The following is a 15,639-nucleotide window of genomic DNA, read 5'->3' on the forward strand; positions in this document are numbered from 1 at the left end:
GGAAAAGTCAGAAGTATGAGTTGTCTCTCAGGTTTCTGGCTTGGGTAACTGGGTAGATGGGCTGATAGATGATACCATCTATTCTTTTTTTCCAAAAGAACATGGCTGAGCTGATGAATATCAATAACACAAGCATTTACAAAGATTCTTTGACTTATCCTGAGAGGTCAAAACTAAATGGACTCAAGAAGGATTCCTGGATAACAAGATTTATTCAGAATGTATTAAAGACAATTAGGAGTGGTTACTGTGTGTTTTCCCTTTAGAGCAAGGTTTCCCAAATTGTATTCCCTAGAACATTTGTTACATCAGTGGCACTGTGGAAAGGATTTTTTGGTCATATCAATTTGGGAGGTACTGTATTATATATCACAAGTTTTGTATTATATATACAAAAAGTTTTGTATTATATATACACCTTACAAGATATGTATTATATATCATACTTAAGACCCTGAGTTCAAAGTCCTGCAGTAAAGAAATCTTTAAAAAAAAGTTTTTAACCCAAGGTGTCTGAAACTCACTGAGCACAGAAATCTTTTTTTCACATGTTGCTCTTCCTAGGAACACACTTTGGGAGACTCTGCTTAGACAGGTGGTGTGGGGACAGCTGCCTTGTCCTATGGCAGGTTGCCCCTGGGTTCTTGTCAGAGGCAGAATCCCAGACCGGATGGACCTTTGGCCAGGTCTAGTCTAGTTAGTGCTATGTTAAAGAAATTGCCTACCATTAAAATTCAGTGTCTTTGATTGGGGGATTCCTAAACAGTATGCCGTCTCTTGGAGCAAGAGCGACAACAGCACAACCAGCTGAAACACACGTGGCAGAAGGCCAACGACCAGTTCCTGGAATCTCAGCGTTTGCTGATGAGGGACATGCAGCGGATGGAAATTGTGCTAACTTCAGAACAGCTCCGACAAGTTGAAGAATTGAAGAAGAAAGATCAGGTGAATACCAGTTTTGTAGGACTTGTTTGCCTTGTTAATAAACCACTCCACCCTGACACATGATCCTATTTCTTTATGTATATTATAGATTGACTTAAGCCTGAAACAAAGTTGATGTATGCCATTTCAAAAAACATAATAGCTGCATTTGAGGGATTTTGTTTTTCAACTTTAGAAATGGCCTTGTCTGGGGGGAAGGGGAAGAACTGATTTAGAAATGATCCTCTTCAGTCTGCAGGATGCAGTAGTGCATACTTCTGAGAAAATCTTTCTCTGCAGCTCTGTCCAGTTCTCCTAGGGCTCCTGAATTTGTTTAATCCAGGCCATGTCTTTTGTGACATTGCTCTAAAAGCCTTATTAGACAGTGATGGGTGGTGATGGAGAGGCTGGGTGATATGAAAAGGCAGGTGTCTAGAGGGCTGCATACCCAGGATCCTGTTTAGTCCGTATCTTAAAAAACAATTATTTAAATTATATGAGTAATACATAAATACATTCTCATGTTAAAATATTTTGTTTTAAATACAAAGTGAAAAAATAAAGTGATAAAGTGAAAATCTCCCTTGACATCTCACATACTTGCCTCCGCAGAAATAACCACTTTTGTAATCAGGACTAATCAGAAATAATCAGTTTGGAAGGTAGTATTCCACACCACTTCTATGTGTTTATAAGTGTATATTCAGGTTTCTTTTTTTTTTCCCCATACAACTGAAATCATAGTATAAGTATTTATTCTGTAGCTTATTTTTCTCATAAGCATCATCTTGGATATATTTTCACTTTAGAGATCTATCTCATTCTTGTTAGCTGGTAACATGGATGTACTATTTTTGATTTAATCCTTCTCTTTGTAGTGGGCATCTAGATGGTTTCTTCCTTTCTTCTTTTTTTTTTTGTCATTTCAAATAGTTTTGCAGCTAATATCCTATACTATGTTGTGTATGTGTGCAAATATTTCCCTAGGATAGCTGTGTAGAAGCTTTTGTAGGTACTGTAAGAAATATTTTAAATTATCTTGTGTAACTTAGGTTAGATTTTGTTTTTCAGAAGTTTTTTCCTTTTTAAATTTCTTTTCTCTTAATTGATTCATTCATCTTGTGTGTAGACACAGTCAACTTGAGGATTTAGATTCTAAAGTACAGATAAAATCATGCTTTTCCTGCTTCCCGTTAGAATAGTCTAAATTCCAGAACTGGTCATTTAAGGCCTATGCGCCAGCATTGTGCTAAGGCTTTATATGTAAAGCTTTATCTCATGTGATTCTCAAAACAGAAAAACACACAACAAAAGTTCCCATATGAGATAGGGACTAATGGCATATCTGAAGGTTGACCAATCTCTGATTCCAGAGTCTAAGCACTTAATCACCATCCCCTTCTCCATGTACCTCACTACTCATGTGCCTGCCCTCTTTTTAGTCACATGAGATTATTCAGTATTCCCCACATGCCTGCTCTTCTGTGCCCCTCTCCCTTTTACATACTTCTTTTCTCCCTGGAACCCTTGCTTGTCTCCTCTCACACAATTGGCAAACTCATCTTACTGATTCTTCAAGATCCAGCTCAAGTGTTACCTTCTTTGGGCCCCCCTTTCTAGCTCCCTCAGATGAAATCTTTGTTTTCTCTCCTATAGAACCTTGTACATACTTATATAGTGATGTAATCGTGTATTTGTCCCTCCCCACTAGAGTGTTTTGTGGGGGCCATTGAAGGTATCTTTGATCTTTGTTGAGTGAATTATTATATCAGCTTCAGTCATTCATTTGTATTTCATATAAATTTGTACATGTTTCATATGGATGTGTAATGCCATAACTTTTTCCTATTTGTTTTCCATAATAAGCCGAAGGAACATTCTATGTAAATTTTCTTTCTCAAATCACTTGAAGAAGAGGTGGGTGATTTGCTCTCTTTTGTTTTGCCTTTCATGTAGTATACTTTTATACTTGTTTTGAGTGGTTAAAGAACTGTGGGAATCATTAAGTATAGATTACCTGGGTAATATGTATTTTTTCTTCCTAACTTTTAGGAGGAAGATGAACAACAAAGACTTAGTAAGAGAAAGGATCATAAAAAAACAAATGTTGAGGAAGAAGTAAAAGTACCAGTAGTGTGTGCTTTAACTCATGAAGAATCTTCAGCCCAGTTATCAAATGAGGAGGTATAATGAATCTATAATTAAAATCACCGTATACACAGTGTGAACCATTTTTAGCTTCTCATATATCGGTTAGTTACATTGTTCATATGGGAAGTGGGTAGTAGCTACTAGCTGAAAATTAGCTAAAGTGATAATACTTTATTTTCAACTATTTTTACAGTGTTATAGGTAGTACAGTTTGAAACACGCAGTTTCTCTCATGGTCTGTGAAACAATTAGATGTTCTTTTTTCTAGCGGTTCCAAAATTAAAACATTAGAAGAAAATTTAAATAATATCTGCAAAATCTTTTTTGATATGAATAAATGTTTCTAATACCTTGAGCTTTTGTTTAAAAGAGATTTTATCTAAAGTATTGAAACACTTAATTCTCTATGGCCTGTATTTGAGTATTATCAAGTATTAGATCTTAAGCCCTGAGAAGAGTGTGTGGGGTTTGGCAGATTGTGATGGAGTAGGGTAGAGCATTTCAGGTATTGGGAATGGGCAGAGTAGAGAGACCTGGAGGTGGAAAGTGGAAAGCGGTGTTCCTATGGCCTCATCGCCTCTCACCCACATGTGGCAAGGGCCTCCTCATTACATTTCCTGTCTTCAGCCTGTCCCATTCCACTGTACCCTCAGCATTACTGTCAGACTTATTTTAAGAGTAGCTATAGCCAGGCTACTCCCCTAGTCAGAACCACCACTCACTCCCATTACCTACATAATTAAGTGCAACTTCCTCACTCAGACAGTCAAGACCCTTCATAATATGCATTCTGTTTTAGCCACATTGCTCACCTTGTTGTGCTATACTCTCTGCCTTGCACATTGGTTCCTTTACCTGGAATGCTTACCTCCCTCTGCCTTTCTGAGTTCTGGAATTCTTCTATTCATCCTTCAAGACTCAAGCTGATATCTCTTTTTTTTTTTTTTTTTTTTTTTTTTTTTTTTTTTTTTTTTGCGGTACGCGGGCCTCTCACTGCTGTGGCCTCTCCTGTTGCGGAGCACAGGCTCCGGACCCGCAGGCCCAGCGGCCATGGCCCACAGGCCCAGCCGCTCCGCAGCATGCAGGATCCTCCGGGACCGGGCCATGAACCCACGTCCCCTGCATCGGCAGGTGGACTCTCAACCACTGTGCCACAAGGGAAGCCCTGATATCTCTTCTTTAGGGAAGGAAATGCTTCTGTTAATTGACTTTAGGGTAAAAACTAAGGTCCCCAGTTTGCCATACTAGGGCCTTTGGAGTTGAATTGACCGTTTCAGCCTTAGCATACTCTCCACTTCACAGCCAGACGTTTCTACTAGCTGTCCATGCTCATATGCATTTATACTGTCCCTGCTGTTTAGAGATTCATACTTACTCCCCCACCCCTACCTCCTTTCCCTGCCTGGTGAACCAGTTTCAGGTAAATTGGATAAGGGTCTTTTCTCACTTTCAAAGGTATTATGTTTTTGTTTAATTTGCAGATTTACTCTGAGCCATGTAAAATCTACTTGCTGGTGGCTCATATTTCCATGTTTATGGATTACTTGACATTGAAAAAATGCTTTAAAAAAATCCTAGTGGACACTGAAAAGTATGATGTAATTGTTTTTGTACATTCTCTCTCTTGGCTCATACACTGAGAACCTTGCCCTGATTCTGCTTTGTCTTTTTTTTTAAAATAGACTTCCAAGAGAATGTCTCAATTTTTGCGTACTGCCAAATATTATGTGGTTTCTGCATCATGCAGTCCTGTGTCCAGGAATGTTTGGCAAAGTTTCATACTTAAAAAAAAATATTCTAGCAGGAAAACAGGAAAAGGAAATTTGTTGTGATTTATAGTGAAGCACTTAAAATTTTTTAATAGTGTCTTAACAGATTTATACTGTATATTGTGCGTAACATTTTCTGACATTGAAATATCTTATAGCCTTTCAGATCTGATGTTTTGCAGTTTGAATGTTGAATGTACTTGTTTTGTATTGAGAGGCAGTGACAGTTTACTTTAGCCTGTTGATTTAAAGTTAATATGGAATGCTTTGGAGACCTAGATATATTGCTAAAGCCACTTAAAATTTGTAGGACCCTATATTTTCTTTAACCTAAATGCTTAGAATATGCTTTTCTCACCACAAAAGTAATATGTGTTCATTATGGAAAATTTGGAAAGTACAGAAAGTCATACAAAATAAAAATAACTGATAATTCTACTAGCCAGAGATACCACCACTAACATTTTGGTATGTACCTCTCCTCTCCCTCTTTTTCCTTTTCCAAAGGTAACAAATGTGTGTTTCTATTTGTACTTTTTAAACATAATACAGATTGTAACTGTGCATGATGTTTTACGTACATTTTTTTCCCCACTTAAATCTGTCTTTAAAGGTTTTGGCACATCAGTGTTCTCCCCCACAATGATATTTAATGACTAACAGTATGTCAGCATGTAAATGTACCATAATTCCTTAATCTCCTACAAATTGATGTGCCCAGGTTTTAATTATAAATTAAAGGTGACCGAGTGATGACATAGAGAGGTTAATGCCATTGGACAAAAAGTTTAATGTTACAGTCCCTCTAGAAATGAGAGTCATGGTACACTGTGCAGAGTCACATGGAGAAGCATCAGAGTTGGTCATGAAGCAAAAGCAGGAGCAAGGGGAAAGTATGGACCACAGCCATTATTGGGATTTTTGAGGGAAAGGTAGGGCAGGGTAAATAACATAGGACTGGCTAGTTTGAATAAATCCAGTGGGCTTTGGGGCATAAGAGTCTATCTTCAGTTTTCTGGTACCTGGCCCTGGGTTGATTTAGAACAGGGGAAATACTGGCTTGGTGTGCAAGAGTTAGATAAAGGAGTTGGTTGGGAGTATTGACTTGAGATTGGTTGATTTAGATGTGAAAGACATATTCATAGGCAAGTTGTTTATTATTTCTAGGAATTAGCTAGTTTGGAAGAGGCAGTCTCTCCTCGGCCAGCAAGGCCTTTAAAAGGTCAAAAACATCATAAAACATAGAAAATAAGCATGATTAACACACTAACAGTCAGTTGTTTCATTTTTCACTAGTAAAAAAAATTTCATTATTGTGAGTAATGCCATAATGCTATTATATATAATTCTTCTTTGTATAAAAGTCATGGACTTATCTGATTACTCCCTTAATATAAGTTCTTGGGAAGAGAACTGCTGAGTTTAAGAGCATAAACAAACATATTGTTGAATCATCTTTCAGAAACAGTGTAACAGGTCACAGACCCCTACAAGTATATGTTCCTTATAAGTATTGTTATCAGCATGGTAGTCTGGTGTTTTTTAAATGGCCCTCACAACTTTCTTGCCCCATCCCCTTCCTTCTTTGGTGTCACATTGGCATTGTGTTAATATATGATAGCGTTAGATGTCGTGTTCCTTTATAAGCTAACAGAATGCTCTCTCTCCAGTTTTTATTAGGGTGCTTATTTGGGACCTTTGCCGTAGCTAGCTCAGTATATACTAGATTTGTGTGTTCCTCAGCCATCGGAATTTCACAGATTAAAAAACCTTAAAAAAAAAACCTTTAAAAAGAAATAAATGGAGGAATTAACATAAAAGTTGTCAACTTTTTATTATACCAAGTAAGGATATTTTTAAAACATTGAAAAAAATCTGTATTTTAATCTTTTTCAGTTCATAAAAGGAAGGGCATTTAACAACAAAAAGTAGAAAGGATAGTATCTTAAAATAAAAGCCGATTCTTTAAATTGAATAAATTTAGTTTCAAGAAAAACTTGCTACATTTTCCTTGCTTTCTGATTTTCCTACAGACTGTGCTAGAATGATACTGGTGTGCTTTTTTGACTTTGGGAGTGTGCTGCACCACATTAAAAAAAAGTTGAAATGGAATTCACATAAAAAATTAACCATTTAAAATGTGCAATTCATTGGCCTTTAGTACATTTACAGTGTTGTGCAACCATTACCTGTCTAGTTTCAGAAGATTGTCATCGCCCCCAAAAGAGACCCCTTATATCACTAAGGAGTCACACCCTACTCTCCTTTCCCTTTAATCTCTGGCAATCACTAATTTGTTTTTGGTCCCTGTGGATTTACCTATTCTGGATATTTCATAGAGATGGAATCGTACAGTGTGTGTGACCTTTTGCGTCTGGCTTTCACTTGATGCAGCCTTATTTAACATGTTGACTACACCTTGCTTGAAACTTAGTTTCTAGCGTACAACATTATCCTCATTTCCCTTCTATTCTGGGTACTCCTTCCTCTGTCCATCCCCAAAATGGACAAAATAGTTGTTTCTCAGGGCCTTGCTCTTAGCTTTCTTCATATCCTACAGACTCATCCTAAGTGTTCTGATTTGCTGCCGTGGCTTTAATTATTACTGTGTAGTGGTTACTCCCAAGTCTCTATCTAAAGACTTCTTTGGGGCTTCCCTGGTGGCGCAGTGGTTGAGAGTCCGCCTGCCGATGCAGGGGACACGGGTTCGTGCCCCGATCCCGGAAGATCCCACATGCCGCGGAGCGGCTGGGCCCGCGAGCCATGGCCGCGAAGCCTGTGTGTCCGGAGCCTGTGCTCCGCGACGGGAGAGGCCACAGCAGTGAGAGGCCCGCGTACAGCAAAAAAAAATAAATAAAAAAAAAAAAAAATAAAGACTTCTTTGTCCCTCTATTGGGTGGACATCTCTACTTGGATATACAGCAGGCACCTCATGTTCCATATACCCAATACTGAATTTCAGGAGACTTCCCTGATTCTTATGTCTGGGCTGAATTCCTCTCCTTGAGCTCCCAGAGCATTCAATACATAGCTGTAGCCTGTCATTTTATTGAATATGATATTCTAATAGCCTGTTTACTTGGTTCACTTGTTTATTTTTTTCATGAAACTAAGCATTTTGAAGTCAGAGATTGTTCACATTTGTATTCTGAGTGCTTGGTTTAGTGCCCAGGATATAGAAGACACTCAATAAATGTTTGTTCAATGAATATATGAAGGCAGCACACTAAAGATTGTCATGTGTAACCTGTGGCAAAATACTTTATAAAATATGATAGTTTTTCTCTTTGAAAATATCAGGAATTGTCTAACTGGCAATGTATTTTCACATTTCAGGAGCATTTAGATAGCACCCACGGTTCAGTCCATTCCTTAGATGCAGACTTACTGTTGCCATCCGGGGATCCATTCAGTAAATCAGACAATGACATGTTTAAAGATGGACTCAGGAGAGCACAGTCTACAGACAGCTTGGGAACCTCAGGCTCACTGCAATCCAAAGCTTTAGGCTACAACTACAAAGCAAAATCTGCTGGGAACCTGGACGAATCAGATTTTGGACCGTTGGTAGGAGCAGATTCGGTGACTGAGAACTTTGAGACTGCCTCCCTTGGGTCACTGCAAATGCCAAGTGGGTTTATGTTAACCAAAGATCAGGAAAGAGCAATCAAGGCAATGACACCAGAACAAGAAGAGACGGCATCCCTCCTGTCTAGTGTCACACAGGGTATGGAAAGTGCTTATGTGTCTCCCAGTGGTTACCGCTTAGTCAGTGAGACAGAATGGAATCTCCTGCAGAAAGAGGTGAGTTATCTTCCTGGCTTCTCCTCTCGCTCACTTTGAGGGATACTGGGTAGCTCTGGATTTATTGTTCATTGAAGAGATGGTCCCTGGAGTCAGTGCTCACACTTGTTGCCAGCAAATGGGTGTTAACCCATATTGTCCGACCCTTGTCATTGTCTGCTTTGGCTGTTCCTGGTGATTATGACAGAGAAGGGAACTGACTAGCTGATTGTGTTAAGTGTGAACTTCTCCACCTGAAGTCACATTTCTTAAGTTGGAGCGATCTGCTTGAATAGCATAGCTACCTTTGTGTAGCCCAAATTTGGTTTCCTTGCAGTTTTCTATAATCTCAGTGTATTCCAAGATGCATATTCTTTCATCTTTCCTTGAGATCTAAAGTACAAATGCTTTTCAGCAGTTAATGCTTAGAGTGAGTTTAAGGAGGGGGTGGAAAATATGTGAGAGAAGAGAAGGCAACATTTAATGAGGTTAATTTTCCTCCTAATAATATTTGCAAACTCAGAAGTAAGATTAGGAGATAAAAACTTAAATATGTATTTGCATAGTGCTTTACAGATTACAAAGCCTTTTCACATACCTCTTTTCTTTGAGCTTCTTGATAATAATGAGACAATCAGGGCATGATTTTCTCCAACTTATAGATGAGGAAACTGGCTCAGAAAGGTCAAATGAGTTGCTCAAGTTTCCCCTTCGACTTAGTAGCAAAACCTGGGTTAGGATACAGGTTTTTTAAATTAATTAATTTATTTTTGCTATGTTGGGTCTTCATTTCTGTGCGAGGGCTTTCTCTAGTTGTGGCAAGCGGGGGCCACTCTTCATCGCGGTGCGCGGGCCTCTCACTATCGCGGCCTCTCATTGCGGAGCACAGGCTCCAGATGCGCAGGCTTAGTAGTTGTGGCTCACGGGCCTAGTTGCTCCGTGGCATGTGGGATTCTCCCAGACCAGGGCTCGAACCCATGTCCCCTGCAATAGCAGGCAGATTCTCAACCACTGTGCCACCAGGGAAGCCCCAGGATACAGGTTTTATGACTTCCAGCGCTTTCTTTTACTCAGGGCTACTTCTCTTTAAAGAAGCTGTTGATTAGCAAGTGGAACAGCTTATTAAGCCTGAAAGAAACTGTTCTCCTTGGTCTCATGCAAAACGTTTTGAGAAGGTGCTATTTAATTGTTTCATACCTCCTTTGTGCTTGGAGCTGGTGAAATGGTTAATTTGCACTCCACCCTTCCCCATCCCCTCCCTTGTTGGGTAGTATTGATTTAAATTGTGAGTGCCACGGTATAGTACCTTTTGCTTTCCTTGTGTTTCCCTCAAATGTGGTGTTTTGTGGCCCTTAGTCTCTTGATGACAAAGTTGTGTCCCTTGTTTTCCTGTCATACTTATATTGGACTTAGATTTTTTAGAATCCAGCTCTCTATTGTAACTTCTTGCCATAAGTCCCTGAATAAATTGTTTACTCCGTTTTCTACTTCGAGTAACATAGGTAAGACTGCACGTGTTCCTCAAGTATGTGATGTAGACTTGTTTAGTTCTGCCTGATAAGAGGTAATTTTGGTGCCCTTCAGGTACATAATGCTGGAAATAAACTTGGTAGACGTTGTGATATGTGTTCCAATTATGAAAAACAGTTACAAGGAATTCAGATTCAAGAGGCTGAAACAAGAGACCAGGTGAGTTTCTCTTGGGGTTTGTGAAATTGGTGAGCTGTTGTAGTTTTCATTGGAGGTGCTGAGTTAATTGCCCTTCACCCCTCCCAATTTGCTTTATGAAGTATATTCATCTTGTTAAGTCTGAAATAATCTGGTACATGCAACGTCAGTTACATTTCTAGTGGGAGCACACTATAGAATTTTTGTTTTTGTGTGTCTTTGCTTCATTAGCTTGCCCAATACCACACAGGTCAGCTCAGCTGGCATATCTCCTCTCCCAGCCTGTTCCTTCTGCTCAAGGCCTAGAAGTGTTATTGTCAGGAATGCATGCACACCGAAAGTGCTTTATGATACAGAGATTTAAGGGAGATAAGGGGTTGGGTTGACTGTTGCTTCTAATTGGATAAAACTTAATTGGATATTACATTAATCAGGATTTGTACTCTTCATTGCTTATTGCCTGTTTCTTGTCATAAATTTGTTGAAGTAAGTTCAGTTTGCAGGGTCACAGAAATTAAGATTTGGTAGATTAGGTATGCTGAAACTGACAAGTACCTTTCCAAATACAGTGCCTAATAATGGGTTCCCTGATAACATTTAGGAAATGATGTAGAACTTCATGAGAGTAAACTTGTGAAAGTATATGTAAGGAAAAAATAACTTTTTTCTTATATTTCCAAATTGTTCTTTGGTTATTATGGAGAGTGTTACCCTAGTCTTCAAAATAAGCTTAAGCAGGTTAGAATGATGGTTTAATATTTTCAAATGCCTTTGGCATTAATTTTCTCCATATATGCTTTTTTTTTTTTTTTTTTTAAGATGGCTTAGAGGTAAGTTTCTAAAGCTATTTGTGAAGCTACTATATCAATAGTTGGCCTCTGATAGTGTGGTATAGGAATGGGGGGGGGTATCTTGGATTCCATAGTCGTGTCAATAGACATTTTACTCTTGCTTCATCTGTGCAGGCACTTCGCTGGGTTCTGAGTATTCAGATACAGAGAGAACACCGTACTGCCCATAGGGAGCTTTCAGTGTTGCAATCCAAGCCATCAGTTCAATATGGTTTGTTCCTGTACATGTACAAGTAGAACTAGAGGATGAGCAGAGGCATCTAAGTTAAATATGGGCTGTTAACTAGGGAAGATAACAGTTCAGCTAAGTTTGTTTTAGAGCTAGAGTAAAAATTAGGAAAAGAAGTGGAGAAAGGGTGTTCAAGGAGAGGAAATGTGTACAAAGGAACAGTTATGAAGGAAAGTTGTGTGTTCTAGGAAGTATGAATAGTTTATGTGGCTGGGCATAAGGGGGTGTGTGTGTGAGAGAGAGAGAAAGAGAGAGTGGAGAGAGAGTGGGGGGAAGATAGTGGGAGAGGAAGCTACAAAGGGAAGGCCATGATGAGATAATTGAGGGAGGGGTGTGATGACTGAAGGGATTTAAATTTTACCCTGAGGACTTTGGGAGGCATTTAAGGATTTTAAGTAGGGAAATAATATGATTTGACTTTCATTTTAGAAATATTTATTGTGTTAGAGTGGATTGTAGATTGGCAGCAGAAGATAGAGTCAGGGAGGCCAGTGCCCTAGCCTAGAAGACCCAGGAGGAAAAGCAGATATTTTCAAATGAGATAATGGATATGAAAAATGTTTTGTTAACTGTAAAGCACAGTATAGTTGTCAAATGAGGTAATTCATCCCAATTTTTTCCCAAATTGACAAATTTGTTTCTCAGGAAAAAAGATTGGGTTTAAAAAAATTTTCTGGAGGTAGGGATTTTTTTTTAAGTTTATGAAAATTCTGGTACTTCCTTCTAATTGTCGTTTAAAATTGCATAGGTGAAAAAGCTACAGGTGATGCTAAGGCAAGCAAATGATCAGTTAGAGAAGACAATGAGAGATAAACAGGAGCTGGAAGACTTCATAAAGCAGAGCACAGAAGATTCAAGTCACCAGGTAAGTGAGGGTTTTGGAATGTGGCCCCTGGGAGATGACTGAGTTGTTTAAATAAAAGTGTTCTGAAAACCTAGTAAGGTTTCTTTCTTGCCCTGAAGATCTGGCAGTTCTGTTTTCCCTCAGATAAGAATATCTCAAACTCATCTTTCTCTGGTGTCTGTTTTACAGATTTAAGGGAAATAACTTTAGAAATAACTGGTTAGTAAATATCAGGAGGCTCTGGTTCTCTTTTCCCCTTTGATTTTTTATTAGGTTTTTCTGCTGCACAAGAAACCTGCTGACAAGAAAGATGCTAGTTATCTTCTTTTTGACTTTTTGAAAAATACCATGCATAGGAAAAAACGTGACCGTATACAGATATACCAAACATATCTGAACTAACATCTGTGTAACCACCAAGATCGAGTAATAGAAAATTAGCTAGTACCCCAGAAGCCCTCACTTTCCCCCTCCTCTTACTACTTCCTCCCTAGAGGTAACTACAGTCCTAACGTCTAACATCATTAGATTAGCTTTGTCTGCTTTCTTATTTTAACAAATGAATCATATAGTCCGTATTCAATGAATGACACAATCATTCATTGTGTTTGTCTTCCTCCATTCAACATTGTGAGGTTCCTACTCACAAATGTGTGTGGTAGTTGTTATTTTCATTGCTGTATACTCGTACCATTGTATGGATATATTATAATTTACCCATCTTAATGTTATGAGCATTTGGGTTGTTTCCAGTTGTGGGATATTATGAATAATTCTACTTTGAAATTTCTGTATAGGGCTTGTTGCACATGTTGCTGCTGGGTATATGCTTAAGAGTGGAATGCCTGGGTCAAAATGTTCAAAATGTATGTCAACTTTTGGAGATAATAGTGCCAGAACGTGGTTATGTGAATTTATACTCTCCCCAGCAATGTATGAGAAGAATTCCTGTGGGTCCGCAGTCTCGACAGACTTCATTTTGTGTTATTTTAATTATAGCCATTTTGGTGGGTGTGTAATGGTATTTCATGGTGGCTTAGTTTGCATTTCTCTTACGACCATTGAGGTTATTTAGCATTTTTCATGTCTGTTAGCCTTTGGGATATCATTGTGTGTGGGTGTATGTGTGTGTGTATATGTGTGTGTGTGTTTGAAATTACTTCTCAAGTCTTATGCTTGATTTTTTATTGGGTTGTCTCTTTTTTTTTCCACTTATTTTTCTGATAGGAGTTCTTTATATAATCTTATTAGAGCCTTTTGGTGATGTGTCCCAAATGTCTTCTACTCAGTACCTTAGATTCATTATTTTAATTGTCTTTTTATGAACAGAAGTTCTTAATTTTAATGTAGTCAAATTTATTGATCTTTTCTTTATGATGAGTGATTTTTATCCTGGTTTTTAAAAGAATATTTTCTTACCCTGGGGTTATATGAAGATATTTTCATGTATTTTGTAGAAGCTTCATTTTTTATAGTCACTCACATTTATATCTAAAATCCATCTAGAACTGACTTTTATGTATAAGCTGTAGATACGGGTAAATTTTTATTTTATTTTTTCATATGAAGAGTCAGTTCCTGTACCATTTAGTGAAAAGATCATCTTTTTCTCACTGCTCTGCAAGATCATCTTTGTTAACTATCAAGTTAATGTACATGTGTGGGTCAGTTTGAGGCCTCTGTTTTATTTGATTAGTCTATTTGCCTATTTTTGTGCCAGATTCTGTGCTGTAATTTATAGTAAATTTTTCATTTGTTTCTTTAAATGAAACATAAAGTTAGAAACTTTAAAGTTAGAAACTTTACAGTTTAGAAACATATAGTTTCTAAAAACTATAAAAGTTTTTCTCTGCTGAGAACTATGTTTTCATTCATTTCAACAGTCTTTACCTTTACACTAGGCAGCATAGTTACAATAGCTACTTTAAAGTCTTTGATAAGTCCAACCTAGGTCATCCTGGGGTTGGCATGTGTTGATTTTCTTTCCTCTTGAGAATTGGCCACATTTTCCTGATTCTTTCTATGTCAAGGACTTTTAGATTGATCTTGGAGATTATGAATATTTTATTGTGAGACTCTCAGTTCTGTTAACCTGATTAGGTTCGTTCATAAGTTCTGTCTTGCCTTCTGTAGTAGGTAGTTCTAATGTCAGTTCATTTTTAAAAGCCTTTGCAGTGCTCCTTTGGATGTGTCCATGTATGTATATAGCTCAGGGGTCAGTGTGAGACTTGTGCTGGTTCATGAACAGAATTAGGGGATCCTTTTTCTAGCTCTCTTCTCTCAGTACTACTCTACTCATCAGCTCATGGGGACCCTGCCCTGGCCCTGTGATCAGAAAAACAGTTGTTTGTCCTGTGCTGCTGCATCTGTTGTGGCTTCACAACTGGGGCAGCTCTCAGATTCATACTGGCAGAAAATAGGAAAAAAACCCCAAATAAGCAGTAAACTGCAGTATGAATTGTTTCTTCCCATTTTGATTTTCCTCCCTAAACTGTCTGCTTTTGCTTATTTTTTAGAGTTCTCAGGTAGTTGCTTTTTGTATTTTTTTTTTTTTTTTTTTTTTTTTTTTTGCGGTATGCGGGCCTCTCACTGTTGTGGCCTCCCCCGTTGCGGAGCACAGGCTCCGGATGCGCAGGCCCAGCGGCCATGGCTCACGGGCCCAGCCGCTCCGCGGCATATGGGATCCTCCCAGACCGGGGCACGAACCCGTATCCCCTGCATCGGCAGGCGGACTCTCAACCACTGCGCCACCAGGGAGGCCCGCTTTTTGTATTTTTTTCCAGAGTTTTTAGTTGTAATAAGGGGAGAGAATGGCCTTGGTGGGCTTGGTCCATCTTGAACAGTGCCAGAAGTCTCCGTTCTCTCATATTTTTGTTTATTAGACATATCTTTTTCTTTCCACCTTCATTCAAGAAGGATACTCTGTAGTCAGGTATAGAATTCTGAGTATTTATGATATTTTCTTTCAGCACTTTGAAGTTCTTATTCCATTGCTTCTGGCTTCCATGTTTCTGATGAGAAGTCAGCTGTGTCTTATTGTTGTTCCTTTGAAGGTGAAATGTTATTTTTTCCGTGGCTGTTGAAAAGATGTTCGTTTTGGCTTTTGTTATTAACAGTTTTACTGTGCTATATACCTAGGTGTGTCTTTCTTCATATTTCTGCTATTTGGAGTTCACAGGGTTTCTTGGATCTCTGAGTTAATGTCTTACATCGTGATTGGAATATTCTCAGCCATATGTCTCTTTAAAAATTTGTTTTTATTGAGATAAACATAAAGTGCATAAATCTCAAGTGTACAATTTGGTGAATTTTAACGTGTGAAAAATTTTACTAGGGTAATAAATCATCATCTGCCTCAAGATACTGAACATTTCTAATACACTCATGTTCTTTACTAATAAGTAAATACCCCACCTGCCT

General features: G+C 38.4%; 1 protein-coding gene across 2 annotated transcripts in view; it reads left to right on the top strand.

Annotated features, from left to right (window-relative positions):
- Positions 1–15,639, top strand: part of RABEP1 (rabaptin, RAB GTPase binding effector protein 1) — a 107,521-nt gene that overhangs the window by 72,220 nt on the left and 19,662 nt on the right. For both annotated transcript variants that reach the window (XM_082604074.1, XM_082604075.1), the window contains 5 exons: positions 767–945; positions 2,977–3,108; positions 8,181–8,648; positions 10,212–10,316; positions 12,124–12,240. In XM_082604074.1, the coding sequence (XP_082460200.1) occupies positions 767–945; positions 2,977–3,108; positions 8,181–8,648; positions 10,212–10,316; positions 12,124–12,240 (1,001 nt within the window). The remainder of the gene's footprint in view (positions 1–766; positions 946–2,976; positions 3,109–8,180; positions 8,649–10,211; positions 10,317–12,123; positions 12,241–15,639) is intronic.

This window comes from Mesoplodon mirus, assembly GCF_964341445.2.
Source record: "Mesoplodon mirus genome assembly, chromosome: 18".
Taxonomy (NCBI): domain Eukaryota; kingdom Metazoa; phylum Chordata; class Mammalia; order Artiodactyla; family Ziphiidae; genus Mesoplodon; species Mesoplodon mirus.